The sequence below is a fragment of the Acomys russatus genome, chromosome 25, assembly GCF_903995435.1.
Source record: "Acomys russatus chromosome 25, mAcoRus1.1, whole genome shotgun sequence".
NCBI lineage: Eukaryota > Metazoa > Chordata > Mammalia > Rodentia > Muridae > Acomys > Acomys russatus.
Window position 1 is genome coordinate 15,786,108 of NC_067161.1, and position 15,662 is coordinate 15,801,769.

Sequence of the window (15,662 nt, forward strand, 5' to 3'; positions counted from 1 at the left end):
CATAAGAAACAAGAAGACCTGGTGTGTAGACAATGTGGCCCCATCTCCCTCTACGCCACACTCACGGGTGATCCCTGGTCTAAGTGGACCCTCAAGAGTGGATGATGGTGTCCACGCAGCCTAGAGTACTCCAAGCACTCCCAACCTGGCCCTTGCCTTTGCCTTAAAGATTGGGCCCTGGTGGAAATATTTACTTCCCAGTCCATGTTCTGCCCATGAGCAACAAGGGCCCTATAGGCTGGAATCCCGTTCTGACCTTGGGATCTCTTAAAGCCTTGGCCTAGGAATGCCAACACAGGGCTCAGTAGATGGAGCCCAGAGGCCCCCTGTCTGCCTTCTGTCTTCATCTAGAGTGCTCTCAGTTCAGGGGAGGGTGCTCCTCTCTACTCAGAAACCTGCCAGGCCCCAACTCTCCAACCACAATATTCACTGTTACCCAGAGATCCAGCCCATGCCTGTTCTCCAAGCCTTCTGCCCCCTCATTTTGTTAATAATCTGACCAGTATAAAAAGGGGTTCTAGCTGGGCAGTGGTGGCACACACCTTTAATCCCAGCACTCGGGGAGGCCGAGACAGGCAGATCTCTGTGAGTTCGAGACCAGCCTGGTCTACAGAGTAAGTTCCAGGACAGCCAGGTTACACAGAGAAACCCTATCTCAAAAAACCAAAAGAAAGAAATAAAGGGAAAGAAAAGGAAAAGAAAGGAAAGCTTCCAGAGACCAATCAAGGTATCTTGTCCCACAGGGAAACATGCCACCCACCCCCCATGCTTCCTTCCTTGAAGGCTTCAGACCCTTGGCTCTGAGAAGCAGAGGATCTCCAATCTTCTTAGACTACATTGCCATCTCCCAAAGATCTGCATCAAGGTCCAGGTCACCTACATGAACCTCTGACAACAGGCTAAGTGGGACCATTTGACCATCAGGCTACCTGTCTCCAACCACGATATCTGACTTACTTGACCTCAGTTTTCTTGGCTGCAAAATGGAACCGTTTATAGCATTTGCCTTGGGGGGAAAATTACATTAGTAATGACATTTATCTTTTTTTAAAGTCTTGCTTTATAAACAGCCAGGGGACTTTCAATCTGTGTGTGTGTGCGCGTGCATGCGCGCATGGGTGTGTGTGCGTGGGTGGGTGTGTGTGCGCACACACGCATGTGCACATTTGTGGGGGAGGGTATATGCTGAGGTGCATGTGTGGAAGTCAGAGGACAACCTTGGGTGTCAGTCCTCGCCTCTTCTCTCGAGGCAGGATCTCTGTTACAGTTCTCAGCTGTAGACACCGGGTTGCCTGGCCCATGAGCATCTAAGAGCCTCTTCCTCCACCTCCTGTCTTGCCATAGGAGCGCTTAGATTACAGACATGCACACTGCCATGCCCAACTTCATGTGGGAGCTGGGGAGTCAAACCCACATCCTCACACTCGCAGAGAAAACAGTTTATTCTGACAGCCATTTTTTTTTAAATACCCACTGTGGGTGACTTATCCTATAGAATCACCAGAGTGATGCCATCAAGATGAATGATATCATCCCATGTTAAAGCTGGGGAAACTGAGGCCGGGGGGAGACCCCATCATGTGTCCTAAGTCACAGAATTACAGAGGAGAGGACTCAAAATCCAAACACAACTTTCCCTGTGTCTAGAGTCCAAGCTCCCCAGCCATTTCATTTGCACCTGTTACCGTTTTCCCTTGCTTTCACCACCTCCTTCCCACCAGGGTCCCTGTATCCTGGGTTCCAGCTATACCTGGCCAACCAAGGACCAAAAGTATCACATGGACAATTCTAGACATGAACAATTCAGTGCTGCTATGAGTAAACAGTGTGATGAAATTCCATACCATTCTTTGACCAGTGCATCTTCACTGCATTGGCTATCCACTGCCTTAGTAGCTATCTAGGCTATCTGGTCTACCTTCTCGGTGGTGCTTGCACATGGATTAGCCATCCCTGGAAGGTCTGAACATGTACCATGCAAGTAAAGGGATACAGCTGCACTCTGAGACAGGAGATGGGTCAGAACCTACGGCATGGAGGAGGGGCAGGAACATCATCCACGAAGGGGCAAAAACCTTGAACTCCCCTGTGTGAGAAAGGAAATGGAGTCCCATGGACCTGCCCCCAGATTCCTGCCACTTAAGTCCTTCTCCAGGCTTCCTGTCCAGGAGTGAAGGGTCTCCCAGGTCCCAAGAAGGACAACCCACAGGCTTCAAGACCAGAGCTTTTAGAGCTCTTCCAAATTCTGGGTTCAAACCCAAGACTTCAGGCCTTGTCTAAGAGTGGGCCCCAGTAAAGCCAGCTTCCTGCTCCACTCCAAAAGGCAGCCCTCCAGATACTTCCTCTAGGGTGGCCATGACGTCAGCCTGGAGTCAGCTGCCAGCTACATCAAGAGTGAAACTCACATAGGCTCTGACCATGGGCCATCAGCTTACTCCTCACCCATCCTGAGCAAGTGTAAACTATACTAGCCCTGGGTTCCCAGTGACACAGGGAGGCACAGCGAGGACAAGGGACTTGCCAAGGTGCACAGGAAGGACACAGCAGAACCAAGATCTGGATACACTCAGCTTTGAAGCCTTAGTTTCCTCCAAGTACACTGCTTCCTATGAAGAGGAAGAAGGTGCCCCGCCCCCTCTCCGCCCCTCCCATACCCCATGTCCAAGCTTCTGGCCCCTACCATCATGGTCCCCACTGCCACTACAGCCTGGATAGAAAGTAAGGCTGCAGAGGTCCTTTCCCCTCCCCCCAGTCTGTCCATTAAGCTCCCAGGGCTATCAATGTATTGATTGGCAGGGCCAAGCCATCATCAGCATGGGTGGGGCACTGCAGAATGGGGGCTGGGCCCAAGGTCCAGCCTCCCTCTCCCCATACATCAGCCTTCTCCATACAGATCATTGATACGCGGTGCAGGTAGTCAATCCTGGAGCTAGCTTGGATAGGAAACAGGACCTGGGTGGACTTGAGGTCTTTTTCCTTTCTCCTTCCCCTGTCAGCACCTCAACATCACTCTTCTCCCTGAAATCAAATGTGGTCTCCCTGAAGGCAAATGTGGTCATCAAGCCCAGGAGATGATGGGGAAAAAAAAAAAAAAAAAGCTCCTTTTTTTCTGGTGCTCAGGACCCACGAGGACCTCTTCCGTCAGCCCCTTTTTGAGCATGATGCTCTAGCAATCACAACGGGGTTTACAGCACGCTGCACACACAGTGCTGTTCCCTGCTTCCAGGAAGCCTGTGCCAAGTGCCTCAGTGACCTTCCATGCGCATGCACCTGCATTCACAGCACACACTTCCGCTGGCCAACTGCTCTGGCCCAGGTCCAGTTTCAGGGGCCTTCATCACGAACCCGTTGTCCTTCCGGCTCTGTTCTGCAGCAGCATCCCTCAGTACCTGCCACCCAGGGGCTGGGACAGGCATGGACCCTTAGGAGCCCAGCACCTGGCACAGAGGTGGTGGCCACAGGAACTCAAGCCCAGGTCCAGGCTCCCAAACCCTCTGCTCACTGAGCTGAGAGGCTCCCAGTCAGGACCCAGAGCCTGCAGCAGGGGGGTCTGCCCTCCCCTGGGTTTCAAGGAACAAGTACAAGCCCGGTGGACAAGCAGGCCTCAAGACATCCTCAGCCAGAGCTGGAGCTCTGGCTCACTTAACATCTGCAAAAGAGCCTGGCTTCATGCCAAGGGCTCCCCCCAGGGACCAAAGTCCCCCTCCCAGCAACCCCTGGTGCTTCCTTAATGGTGAGTACAGAGGGGCTATGCCATCTGTGTCATACAGCTAGTGAGTGCCCCAAGACAGGGTGTGACCAGTGGGCTGAAAGCAGACTCCAGGCTCTTTCCTGTGCCTATGAATTCTAGCAAAGGATGCAGTTTGTCAAAGACAGTGAACCGGTATCATGGGATCCCAAGGCAGAAGGTGGGGGAGGGGTGGAAACAACCCAAAGTGCTCACCTCCTCATATAGTACACTAGGGAAAGGCCGAAGCCTTGAAGAGCAAACCCAGTTGCGGAGGCAGGCATACAGCAGGTATCCCATAAATGCTTATTAGTTGTTTATTTGCAAAGAATGATACCATAATTGAGTGTCTACTGAATACATGGCCCAAGATATGGCCTTCATTATTCCTATCAATGAGTCTGGAAAGTGCTTGAGGATTCTCTTGTGGTTTTTTGACTTTTTAAATTTTTTGGGTTTTTTTTTTTTTTTTTTTTTTTTTTTTTGGTTTTTCAAGACAGGGTTTCTCTGTGTAGTCCTGGCTATCCTGGACTCGCTTTGTAGACCAGGCTGGCCTCGAACTCACAGTGATCCACCTGCCTCTTCCCCTCCCTCCCGAAGAGCTGGGATTAAAGGCGTGCACCAGGGTCCCACTATATATCCCAGGCTGATTCACCATCCTGCCTCAGTTTCCCCAGTGTTGACTTACAGGTGAGTGCCACCATGCAAAGCCTTGGGGATAGCATAGTTAAGCCCTGTTTATAAAACAGTTTAGAGGTTTAGGGTCTTACCCAAATGTGGAATAACATGTGGGCCTAAATTCAAATCTCTAATACCAACAGCCCAGAATACCTGCTGCTTCTCATTCGAAAGACCACATTTCCTTTGCTCTCTCTAGCACGTGGCAGCACCCGATGGACCTAGGACACGGCATATAGTTGACCAGGCAATTACAATTACTCAGCTATTCATTGAGTGTTGTCCGCTCCCTAGCTCCATGGAGATCCTTCACATTATTACACTTTACAGATATAGGGGAGCAGGTGCTTACAAGTAAACAGTTACAGAACTGAAACCCAGGCCTCTTTGATGCCAGTGCCTGTGCACGGGGCCCTATGAACACTTCCGGTGCCCTGCTCCTACCCAGCCAGATAAGCTCAGTAGAGCAGCGGTTCTCAGCCTTCGTACCCGCTGCGACCCTTGAATGCAGCTCCTCATGTTGCAGTGACCCCCTCCAACCATAAAGCTATTGCGTTGCTACTTCATAACTGTAATGTTGCTACTGTTATGGATCGCAATGCAAGTATGTTTTGCAGATAATGGTTTGTCGTTAAAGGGGTCTCGACCTACAGATTGAGAACCACTTTAGTAGAGCAAAGGCCCAGGGTTGACTGAGCCAAAGGAGAGACTGATTATACAGCCCTGGAGTCTTCAGTGGCCCTCAACTGACCAGGGCAGTGTCTCTGGCCCCATCATCAACACAGCAACATTTTATATGTTACTTAGATGTCAGTGCAGAAGAACTACCAGCCAGCCAGGCCACATACACCCTTAGGGGCCACCTATGTTCCAGAACAAATTCCCAACTCAGGCACATGGTGCAGCAGCAGGCCTAAGCTCATCCTGAGGCCAGGTGCCTCTCCTCCCGCCCCGGTCTATGGGGAAAGATGTCAGCATGCATCTTTACTCAGTGGTCTGCCATGGGCCCTTGCTAGTGAGCAGTCTTGCCAACAGCATTAAAGTCAACATCAAAGGACACACACAGGATCATCAGAACAGCCCTTGTTCAGCACACACACACAAACACACACACCAGGAGGGAGCAGTGCTTGTTGTACCCAACAGGTGAAAGAACACTTCTAGGACCAGGACCACAGCAGCCAAGCCTAGAACTACCATCTACTCCCATTAGAAGATAGCAACTGTGCCATTGGGGTTTTTGTTTCTTAGGAGGGGCGAGTGGTAGTTTTGCCAGTTTACACATACAGAAGCTAAGCCCCAGGGAGATTAAGTATCTTGTCCCATGGCCACACAGCAAATAGAAGGCAGATCTACAGTTTGAACCAGGCTGTACGAATCGCAAGCCTTCAGATGCCCTGGAATCAGGCATCCAGTAGTATCCACAGCTTTGCCTCTCTCTCACTGTGTGACCAGAGGCAGCTTACTGTGCTCTGCTGTGGTTGTTCTTTGTTTACAGAACTCTCTAATCCCAAGCCAGTTATAAACTACAACCTGAATCCTGTAAAAGACAGAGACACCCAGGTAAAACAGTGGGCTTGAGCTGTTGTCAGCAGCCTGGAGGACCAGCAGCCCGGTGTAAGCACCTCCATAAGTTTTCTGCAACATAGTCAAGTCAGAAACACAAAGTTCTACTGGGAATAGATGACTCGCCCCTGCTCTCCTTCAAATCTCCCCTTGGGGGGGGGGGGGAGGGCATAGAACCACAGAGCTGTCCCATTGTAGGGTGGAGGCTATACCTGTGACTCTGACAGACTACCCCCCGCCGACTGACACTGGCTGTGCCAACCACAAGAAATTTAAAGAATCCACCTCCTTATCTCAAAGCAAGTGGGTGACCTTCCCTGGCTGCAGGAATGCTGGCAGGGTGCCCCACCCCTCCCTTCTCTCTGCCCTAGGAAGGAGGCTTGGAGAAAGACATAGGCCTCCTATGACACACAGCACACACACCCCCAGAGCACCCACCTCTGGCTCTGGGGCATTCCCAGAAGAGTGGGGCTTTCTGACAGGGAAAGGGAGGCAGCTGGCTTACACCAGGGCCACCTATCCTCCTGAGAATCTAAACAGGACTTCCCACTAAGGGCCTGGCCCCAGGATGTCTCCTGGGACACTTTCCTCTACTAGTCAACTTGAGAATTCCTTCCAGAAGAAATAGAAGAAATACAAGGGTTTGTTTTGGTTTTGGTTTTTCAAGACAGGGTTTCTCTGTGTCACCCTGGCTGTCCTGGACTCACTTTGCTGATCAGGCTGGCCTCGAATTCCCATTGATGCACCTGCCTCCGCCTCCGAGTGTTGGGATTAAAGGCATGCACCATCACACCCGGTCCAAATATAAGATCTTAAATCCAGATTCTTGGCTTGTAGCCATGGCCCTGAACAAAGCCTTTCCGCTTTTCCTACCTGGTTCTGTGTCTGGTTTCTCTCTCTGTGGAGCGGGAATATGACTGGCTTCCTGGCTTCCTTATAGAGAGCTAGAGGGATGAGAACAATGTCCCTACATGAGACCCCCTTAAATTCTAAGAAACAGTCTCTTTTGCACCTAAGCAAGTCTCTACACGGGAAGTGGAAGAGATGCCACAGTTCCAGGAGCATCCAGCAGTGTCCCCCTCTGAGGCCAGAGACTGCCTAGGGCTCATTCCCAAAGCAAACAAGAAGCAGATTACGTGTTGAATGGAAACTCAAGAGAATAGACCCATCCAGGGGCTGGAGAGATAGCTAAGGGGTTAAGAGCGCTGGATGTTCTTCCAAAGGATCCTGGTTCAATTCCCAGCAACCGCACGGCAGCTCACAATTCCAGTTCCAGCAGATCCGACACTCTCACACAGACATAAGTACAGGCAGAACACCAATGTACATAAAATAGAAACAAATAAGATCGTTAAAGTGCCATGCAACAGGACAGTTTTCCCTCCTCCTCTTGTCCTGAAGGGCACTGTCCCCTAGCCTCTCCAGTCTGACTAGTGTGGAGGGAGGGTCTAATGGGCCTCAGTGAGGAGGAGGTTCGGTGCGGGTGGTCAAGTGGGAATATGAAGGGAGCTCCAAACTCCAATACCTCCTGGTGAGTCTGGAAGTAGCTCTGTGGGAGGAATAAGGGGCTGGCAGGAAAGACAAGAGGCTGGAGGAAGACACCCACCCACCCACCCCCTCCCCATCCCCACCTCCCTGCACTGGCCCGCCTTATGCTAGCCTGTCTGAGGAAAGCAAGGACCTAGTGGAGCCTGGCGGCAGGAACAATGTCAGGCAGGTGCCGGCAGAGCTTCGTGAAAAGCCCGGCCCGGTGTCATTGTCAGAGCTCAGCCAAGTGCAGAAAAGCAATTTACTGGTCACGCTGCCTGCTCCCCGCGGAAATTTTTAAAATTCTTCTGATTTGAGCTATCTGCGGTGTCCTGAATCGTGTGGAGAAAGGATGATGGGGTTTTATTAAATTCCCAGCTTTCCACTTCCCAGGGTGGCCAGTGGGTGAAGGCGGGGCTCACCACACTGGTGGCGGGCAGAAGGCAGTGTCTGGCATTGAGTGTGTTCATGGAAACCTGACTTGGTGGGGAATCCATTTGGGGCCTGGTGGCTGAGGAGAGGGAGGAGGGGAGGCACCCAGAAATTCCACTGCTAAAACAGTACTGACATCCTAAAATAGTAAGGATGGAAGTAAACTGGTTTTCCACTTGGCCGATATGCCTCCCTGAGTGGGTAATAGCAACATCTCTTCTGGCCCTAAGGGTCACTTTGCACAAATGAAACTAAAAGTCCTACTGGCCATAGACGGGGCACGATGAAGCTGGGGTCCAGGCAGAGATCACCTATGGGCAAGCCCTGCGCCCCTTCTCAAGGCCTTCTGGTCCACTTGTACCAAAGGCATTCCACCTGCAGACGTCCTTGTGCATTCTGCCTAGGGCTACATCTCCTTTCACAGCATCAGACGAACTGGCCTCTGACTGCAGACTCCAGGCAAGCCACACCTCTGAAGCCATCTTCATCTCTACCGCTAAGAACCACTCCATCACTCTCTGAACGATAAAAGCCAACAGGAGCCTGCTAATCATTCCCCCTGATATTTATTTATTTACCTTTTAGGAATCCTGGGTACTTTAAAAAACAAAAAGAAAAAAGAAGCCTAAGGATTACTATGAATCCTCATCCAGGCATACCAAATTTGCACACTATTTTCTGAGTGATTTTTCAAGGACACTCCCAGCCAGTCCCAAGGATACAGACCAAGGGTTAAAAACACCAGCCCTATGCAATTCAGAAATGGAGAGGCAGAAGGGTTTGACAAAGGGGCAAAAGGAAGGGGGTTGGAAAAGAGGAGGCTCCCTCACCTGCACAGATCCTGCCTCTTGACCTAAGCCAAGCAGACCACCCAGCTCTTTCTGAAAGATGCTGGCTTAGTTCTGGCCAGGAGGTGGAGGTGGGAAGCTGGGGTCCAGACTCCCTCCCTCGCACTCCCACCAGAGAACAACACAAAGACCACCCAGCAGCCCCTCCCGGGCCCTACTTAAAGAACTGAGAGCAGCAAGCACGTGCAGGCTCGGGCAGCAAGATCCAAAGGTTCCTTTCTGCTTCCATACCCATATCCTCAGCTCCTGCGCAGGCTCAGCCCAGACAGAGGAGCAGACCCCCTGGAGTGACCCTGGGACCTGCCCTCTGCTTGAGAACTCAGCTGCAGACAGACTAGGCAGCCCATGCCTGGCACTGGCCTTTTTCTTTAACATCCACCAGTCCCCCACCCCCTTCACCACACAGGGTCACATCTGCTTTGGCAAACAGCCAGCCTTAAGTTACTGACTCCAGTTGTATTGATTCAAGGAGTCACTGGGGACCCCAAGCCTGGCCAACAGAAGGAAGGAGCCATCGGTCTGTCCATCCATCTATCCTTCTAGCCCTGAGTCTCACTGGTTGCCCTGTCCCAAGGAACAGTCTTCTCTCAAAGAGTCAAGATGTAGAAGACCCAATAGCAAACATTGATCAAGCTAGGAACCACAGCAGCAGCAGCTACAAACACAAACTTCCTTGTACCTGGGAGAACCGCCTCAAGCCCGTGCACAGGGCAGTCTCCAGACATCAACAGAACTCAGAAGGCACAAGCATCTTCCCATTACCCCTGCAAGGACACCTGCCTTTCACAGAGAGGGGGAGGGGACAGATAATCCTCTTTTGGCTTATGTCCAGTTTATCCTGAGCCCCCTCCCTTCCCCTTGTAGCTGTAGGTAGGTGGAGGTATTGGGCAGCTGGTGTTTCCTATTCGCTTTGCCGCCGCCCCCCCCCCCCCCCCCACACACCATGCTGAGGCAACCCTGGTCTGGTTCTAATCGGGGCTGAAGTCGACTCCCTACCCCCCCCCCCTTTTCCTTCATTTCCACGGCTTTGGAAGCCAGAGCATTCCAACTGTCTGTGTGCCAAGACCTTCCCGAGTCTGAAAGCTGCTGAAGTAACAGATCAGATTTTAGCAAGTGCTTTCCAGGCTGAGCGCCAAGCCCTCTTCTGATTCACAGAGAGTGAACGGGGACCAGGCAGGGAACAAGCCCTGGGCTGCACCACCTTGGGCAAGGACATGTGGAGCAGAGCGCAGCAGGATAGAGAGCAGTCTCTCTCTCTCTCAGTCTCAGTCTCAGTCTCAGTCTCTCCCTCTCCTCTCCTCTCCTCTCCTCTCCCACCCACAGAGTAATTTACAACTAAAGCTCTCTTGCTCTCTGGACTCAAAATCCACTCAGCTGAAAACAACCTTTTTTGTCTGCAGGCACAAGCAGGCTGTAAAGGGACAGTTGGCAGAAAAAGCCCTAGGTCTCTACCCTCCTCCAGCTGCGGTGAGGGGTTGGAGTTCCGCACATCACTTTTCGGTTCTGGGAGTTCTCCCTATAGAGGCTGACCATGGCCGCGACAGCCTGCACTGGCTCCAGCCACGCAGCAGCTCCTAGCCTTTGGCTGGACACCGCCAGGGCAGGGCGCGCGCGAAACCGCCCTTCCGCGCCCTGGGAACAGGTGCACTGGGCTTTTTGCCCAGGAGGGGTGGGGCACCGAGAGGGGGCGCGGTTCCGGGAAGGGGGGTCGTCCTGCACCTCGAGGAAGAGCGTGCAGGGGGGGGACAAAATAGGGGGGGGGCGAAGGGGCACGACCTGACTCTCAAGAGCCCACATACCTGAACCTGGAAGCACAGCAGTAGAAAGTGTAAACACCTGCGGGAGAAAGAGGGAGAGGCGGTCAGTAGGACCTGAGGGAGGGGGCGCAGATGGATAGACAGACACACAGCAGAAAGTCATGCGAGCAGACAGGCGGGCAGACAGACAGCCACACGCACGGGGACAGGCATCCAGGCAGGGGAGGACAGGCATCCAGGCAGGGTGGCCAGCCCCGGGCGGGCGCTTACAGGCAAGTGCAGGCGGAGGGCGCTGAATACATCGCGGGGCGGGGGGGAGGCGGCGGCTCCTAGCCCAGCCTGCACATGTCCGCTCCGCGCGGCCGGGACCGGGCGCCTCCGCCGCCGCCGCCGCCGCCGCCGCCGCTGCTGCTGCTCCCTCCTCGCCGGCTGCTTCTGCAGACTCTGCTGCTCCGGGGCGCTCCGCGGCGCGCCCTGCGGCATCAGCGCCCCGCGCGGCACCTCCCGAGCGCTGCGCCCTCCGAGCCGGCGCGGGGGCTGCGGGGCGACCGCGGTGCGGGAGGCGCTCGGCCGGTGCGGAGAAGCTAGTCCGAGGCGGGCGGGCGGGAGGGCCGTCTGGGCGTTCGCGGGACGCTGGCTGCCGGCTCAGTCCTGGGGCAGCATGCACGGCGGGGACTGCGGCTGGGGCGCCGCGGCCCGGGCGGGAGGCTGGCGGGACCGGAATCAGCGCTCCGAGGCTGGGGCGTGCGGCTGCAGTGCGAACGCGTCACGGCCGCTCCGTCTGGGCGCCCGCCGGCTCATGTCTCCTCCTCCGTGTCTCTCCGGCCGTGCGCATCGCCGCCTCCCACCGCTGGCGGCGGCCGGGGCGTTTTCTACGCGCGGGCGGCGAGGGGGCGGGGGGCCGGGGGCGGGCCCGGGCCCGCGCCGGCACAATGAGGATGCGGGGCCCGGGGTCTCCCCCCTCGGGGCGCGGCCGGACGGGCGCTCAGCTCGGCTGGGTGCGCCGCGCCCACATCAAAGCCGGCACTGCCTGCTCGCCTGCCTGCCGCGGCCTCTCCACTGCCTCCTCCTTCTGGCGGCTCAGGGTTGAAGGGGAGGCACTCAGACTGTCGGCGAAGGGTCTGGCGGTTCAGCAGGGCAGAACCCACGAATCTGGAGCTGATGAGAGCTGGAAACCGACGGAACTCTGCGCCACAACGCTAATATTGGCCGAATGGAGCAGGCGGGATTCCCAAAGAATCCAATTAGGTGCAGAGAGTCCTCCCTCCGTCATATTTGCTGTTCGCATTCACATTTACTAATGTTCGAAAGCAAGGGGAGAACGAGCAAGACCCACTCGGTGAGGTGCCTCAACTGAAAAGAATCGTGTTTACCCTTGTTCTGAGGCCACGCAAGATAGTGGCTTTTCCCAGACGCTCGCCGCCGCCGCCGCCGCCGCCACCACCACCACGACCACCAGAGGATGACAACCTTAAGCGAAGCCTTCTCTCCCTGACCCTGCCAGGGGAGATGGGAAGGGCTCAAGGGCGTCTCTCTCTCCCTTCCCCCGCTCTGGGACTCTAAGGTCCGTTCTAGAGATTCCAGCTGCGTTCTTTAGTAGGTGACCGGGTTTATGGAAGCACACGGCTACCACCTAGCGGTCCGAAAGTGTCTCTGTAACCCCAGCCCTTACCGGATACATGCCTGAGAGTAGCCAGGACTCTGGTCAGCGCTCACTCAGGTCCTCTTCGGTTTAGACACTAACAAGCTTGTTTTCCTGCCCTTGATCACCAACCATGAACTTTTTCTGTCCTTCCATTAACCTCAAAATGTAGATATTGTTGTCCGAGACCTGCCACATTCTGCCTAGAGCCTGGGTCAGCCAAGCTCTGCTTTGGACTGATGCTAAGACAAACAGGTCACAGTGGGCAAGAAACTAGAGAACAAGCTCAAAATGCAAAACTCAGGAATTCAGATTATTTGGTTTAGAGCCTTGTGTCAGTAGCTGTGGTTGCTATTCCCCTTTCACTGGAGCATACAGTAGAGAGGGTGCATAGTATTTGTTCCAAGCACCAGACCTCCCTGTAAGCTTTCAATTCCTTTTCAAAGTTGAGGCGAAAGAGGCAGCATTAAAAACAAATCCCGAAAACCCTTGCAAAATCGAGGGCTTTGACATACATCTTGCATGAAGCTAAATTGACTCTATGTAGATTGTCTGGACTGCCAGGACTATTCTTGCAGTTATTAGTAACTTCCTGAATTCTGGAATGAACCAACCAATCCAGAGTGAAGTGACAAACCACAGAGACGAACTGAAAAGCCTTTGGCCTTGCTTCACAAACTGACACACCCACACATACCCTCGGAGGGGTAGGGGTTTTACTTAACTGCTGAAATGTTTCATGTATCTCCTGGCTAAGAATCATTCTTTCATATCTGCATTCTATTACTATTTTTCATTACTTTTGAATGCAATGGGTTATTGTTCCACTTCATTTATCACACGAACGCAGTCCCAGGTCCCAAAAATCCAGTGGTGTTCTGAGAGCATGAATTCAAGAATCACAGGTCCTGGTGGTGGGATTGTGGCTCACTGGAAAGACCCACAGTTTAATTCCCAACACCAGGCTACAAACGGGATAAAAGGCTTATGCTTGGACTTGGCCAGCCAGCCCACCTGGGTGTTACATTAAACCCTGTCTCAGAGCCAAAGGGGGAAGGGGCTGGAGAGATGGCTCAGCAGTTTCCTGCTTGGGTGGGTACCTGCACACACGTGCCACAGTTCTTTGAAAACTCAGTCTCTAGAAGACCTGAATGTTCTTCCTTGCCTACAAAATACAGCTAACAACTCAAGACTGCTGCACATACAATGTGACACACACTGAAGACAACCACTTTAGCTGCCAACTACTAACCTTAACTCTGTCTTTTCATATCTAATTTCATTAAGTAGAGACAAGATCGTTTACACTGAAGCATCAAAAACAGTATCTATTGACTTCAAACAAAGCCATTTAGGTCACTCCTTTCTCAATTACACCCTGAAGCGGTTTCAGATATTAATATACATATGCATCAACCTTAAATGTTCAAAATGGTACTTAAGTACTAATGTGATAACTTACTCCACTGCTGTCTGAGATCCTGTTATCATTACTTGCTGAGATAAGGTAACCAGCTTAAAAATAATTTGTTGGTGGTGGTAAGGTGTGGCAAGTGAAACCCATGTAATGGCAGGAATCTACCCAAGTTGTCTTAAGACTTGCATGTGTAGGCTCTAACACTCATATGTGCACAAATACATGCATGCACCCACACATAATTATCTTCTCACAGTGTAACTGAGTAATAATCAGTAAGTCAAGACGTGCCAAGTTTTTATTCTAACCAGCATTCTGAAAAGTAAAAAATTACGAACTGCAGATAGTCCAAAGAGCTGGCCAATATGTAGGCTGAGGCCAATGATAGGAAGGATGCAGCCAGCCATACAAAGGAATATTTCAGGTATGCGTGAGACAAATGACTAAAGTGGAAAGTTTTCCAGTGACAGGAAGGCATTACCAGGGACAGCAGCGAAGAGCAGGCCTTAATGCCTTGTGAGCAGGAGGTACCAAGTAGCCAGCATTGTTTGTTAAAGGTTTGTATTCATTTTTGTGCATCATCCAGTTCTGGATACAAACATCACTTCTTAGGTCATCTCCCCAACAGTCCCTAGGGCAAGATGCCCTCCCCTTCCAGTGGAATCCTGCTTTACAATCAACTGCTGCTACATCTGGACATTACACCATGCTTGACCACTAAAAAGCTTTAAAACTCTGGTCAAAAACCAGGAACTCCTAAATGAATTTAAAAATAGTGGAAGACTGGGGCTGGAGCAATAGTAGTACACGTAAGGATTTAGGTCGGATGGTCAGTTTGGAATAATCTAACTGCAGCACAAGTCTGTTAAGGTCTCCAGTGAAGAGTATATGGTGAATCATTCAATTGCACACCTCCCTAAGTAGAAACTGTCTACTGCATACACAATATATGTTAAACACCGCTTCCCTGGCCAACCCCAAACACTCGTACAACAGGGGGAGTGAGGTATGAGTTTAAGTTTACATTCTTATTGGGTTTCTGTGTAGCCTTGACTGCCCTGGACTCTTTGTAGACCAGGCTGGCCTCGAACTCAGATCTGCCTACCTCCAAAGTGCTGCAACCAGATCATTCTCATTTCTTACGTGAGCAAACTAAAACAAGCAACCTGAAGAACACTCCTGGAGACCATCTACGCAGATGAAACTCAAAGCAGCAAGCCTTGACGTCTATAAGGCCTCCTTAAGAAAAATCGCTGATAGCCTGCAACTTTAACCATGCATTTCTAGAATCCAGATGCCCCACCCCACCCTAAAAATGCTTTACTAGTAATTCCTTACTTCAAGTCAAATCAGGTAAGCAAACTCCTTTTCTTGTTAAGTCAACCTGTGCTTCAAACCAAGGCCACTTGACCTCTCTGTAGGCCTTGCACAGGTAGTTCATCAATAGCTTATACTGCACGAATAAGACTGTCATCTAGCTGGCTAGGAATCATGCCTAATAGCTGAGACACAGGAATCTTATTTGCCTTTTTATAAGGTATTTTCCCCCCTTCAGTTTGAGACAGGGTTTGTGTAGGTTTTGATATCTTGGATTCTCTGCAGACCAGGCTGGCCTCAAGAGATCACCTGCCTCTGCCTCTTGAATGCTGGGATTAAAGGCGTGTACCACCACACCTAGCCTTATAAGGGATACTTTTAATAAAATGGTTTTAATACCTTCACCTTGTATCACTAAATCAGCAAGAGTTGGGTGTGGTGGTGCATGCCTTTAATCAGAGCAGTCATGAGGCAGAGGCAGGCAGATCCCTTTGAGTTCTAAAATTGAGTCAAACAGAACCAAAGCTACAGAAAAGCCCTGTCTCGAAAAAAATCAAATCAGCACGCAGGTGTAGAACTCAATGTAACTGAGAAACACCAGCCATAACATGGTGGAAAGGGTATTTGGAGTTCCCTCCACTAAGTGTAATTTTAGACAAAACCAACTTCAAATTAAAATCCATTTAAAACCTCAGACCTCCTTTTTTACTAAGATTCCAAAAGGTAAATGCTAACTCCACTTCTGAAGCTA

The 15,662-nt window shown here is 51.8% G+C and overlaps 1 protein-coding gene across 1 annotated transcript in view; it reads right to left on the reverse strand.

Moving 5' to 3' along the window:
• Fgf18 (fibroblast growth factor 18) overlaps positions 1 to 10,913 on the reverse strand; it is a 30,374-nt gene extending 19,461 nt beyond the window's left edge. The window contains exons 1-2 of the mRNA XM_051167954.1: positions 10,806 to 10,913; positions 10,578 to 10,614 (exon numbers count right to left, since the gene is read on the reverse strand). Of these exons, the coding sequence (XP_051023911.1) occupies positions 10,578 to 10,614; positions 10,806 to 10,837 (69 nt within the window). The 5' untranslated portion in view covers positions 10,838 to 10,913. The remainder of the gene's footprint in view (positions 1 to 10,577; positions 10,615 to 10,805) is intronic.
• Between the last annotated feature and the right edge of the window lie 4,749 nt (positions 10,914 to 15,662).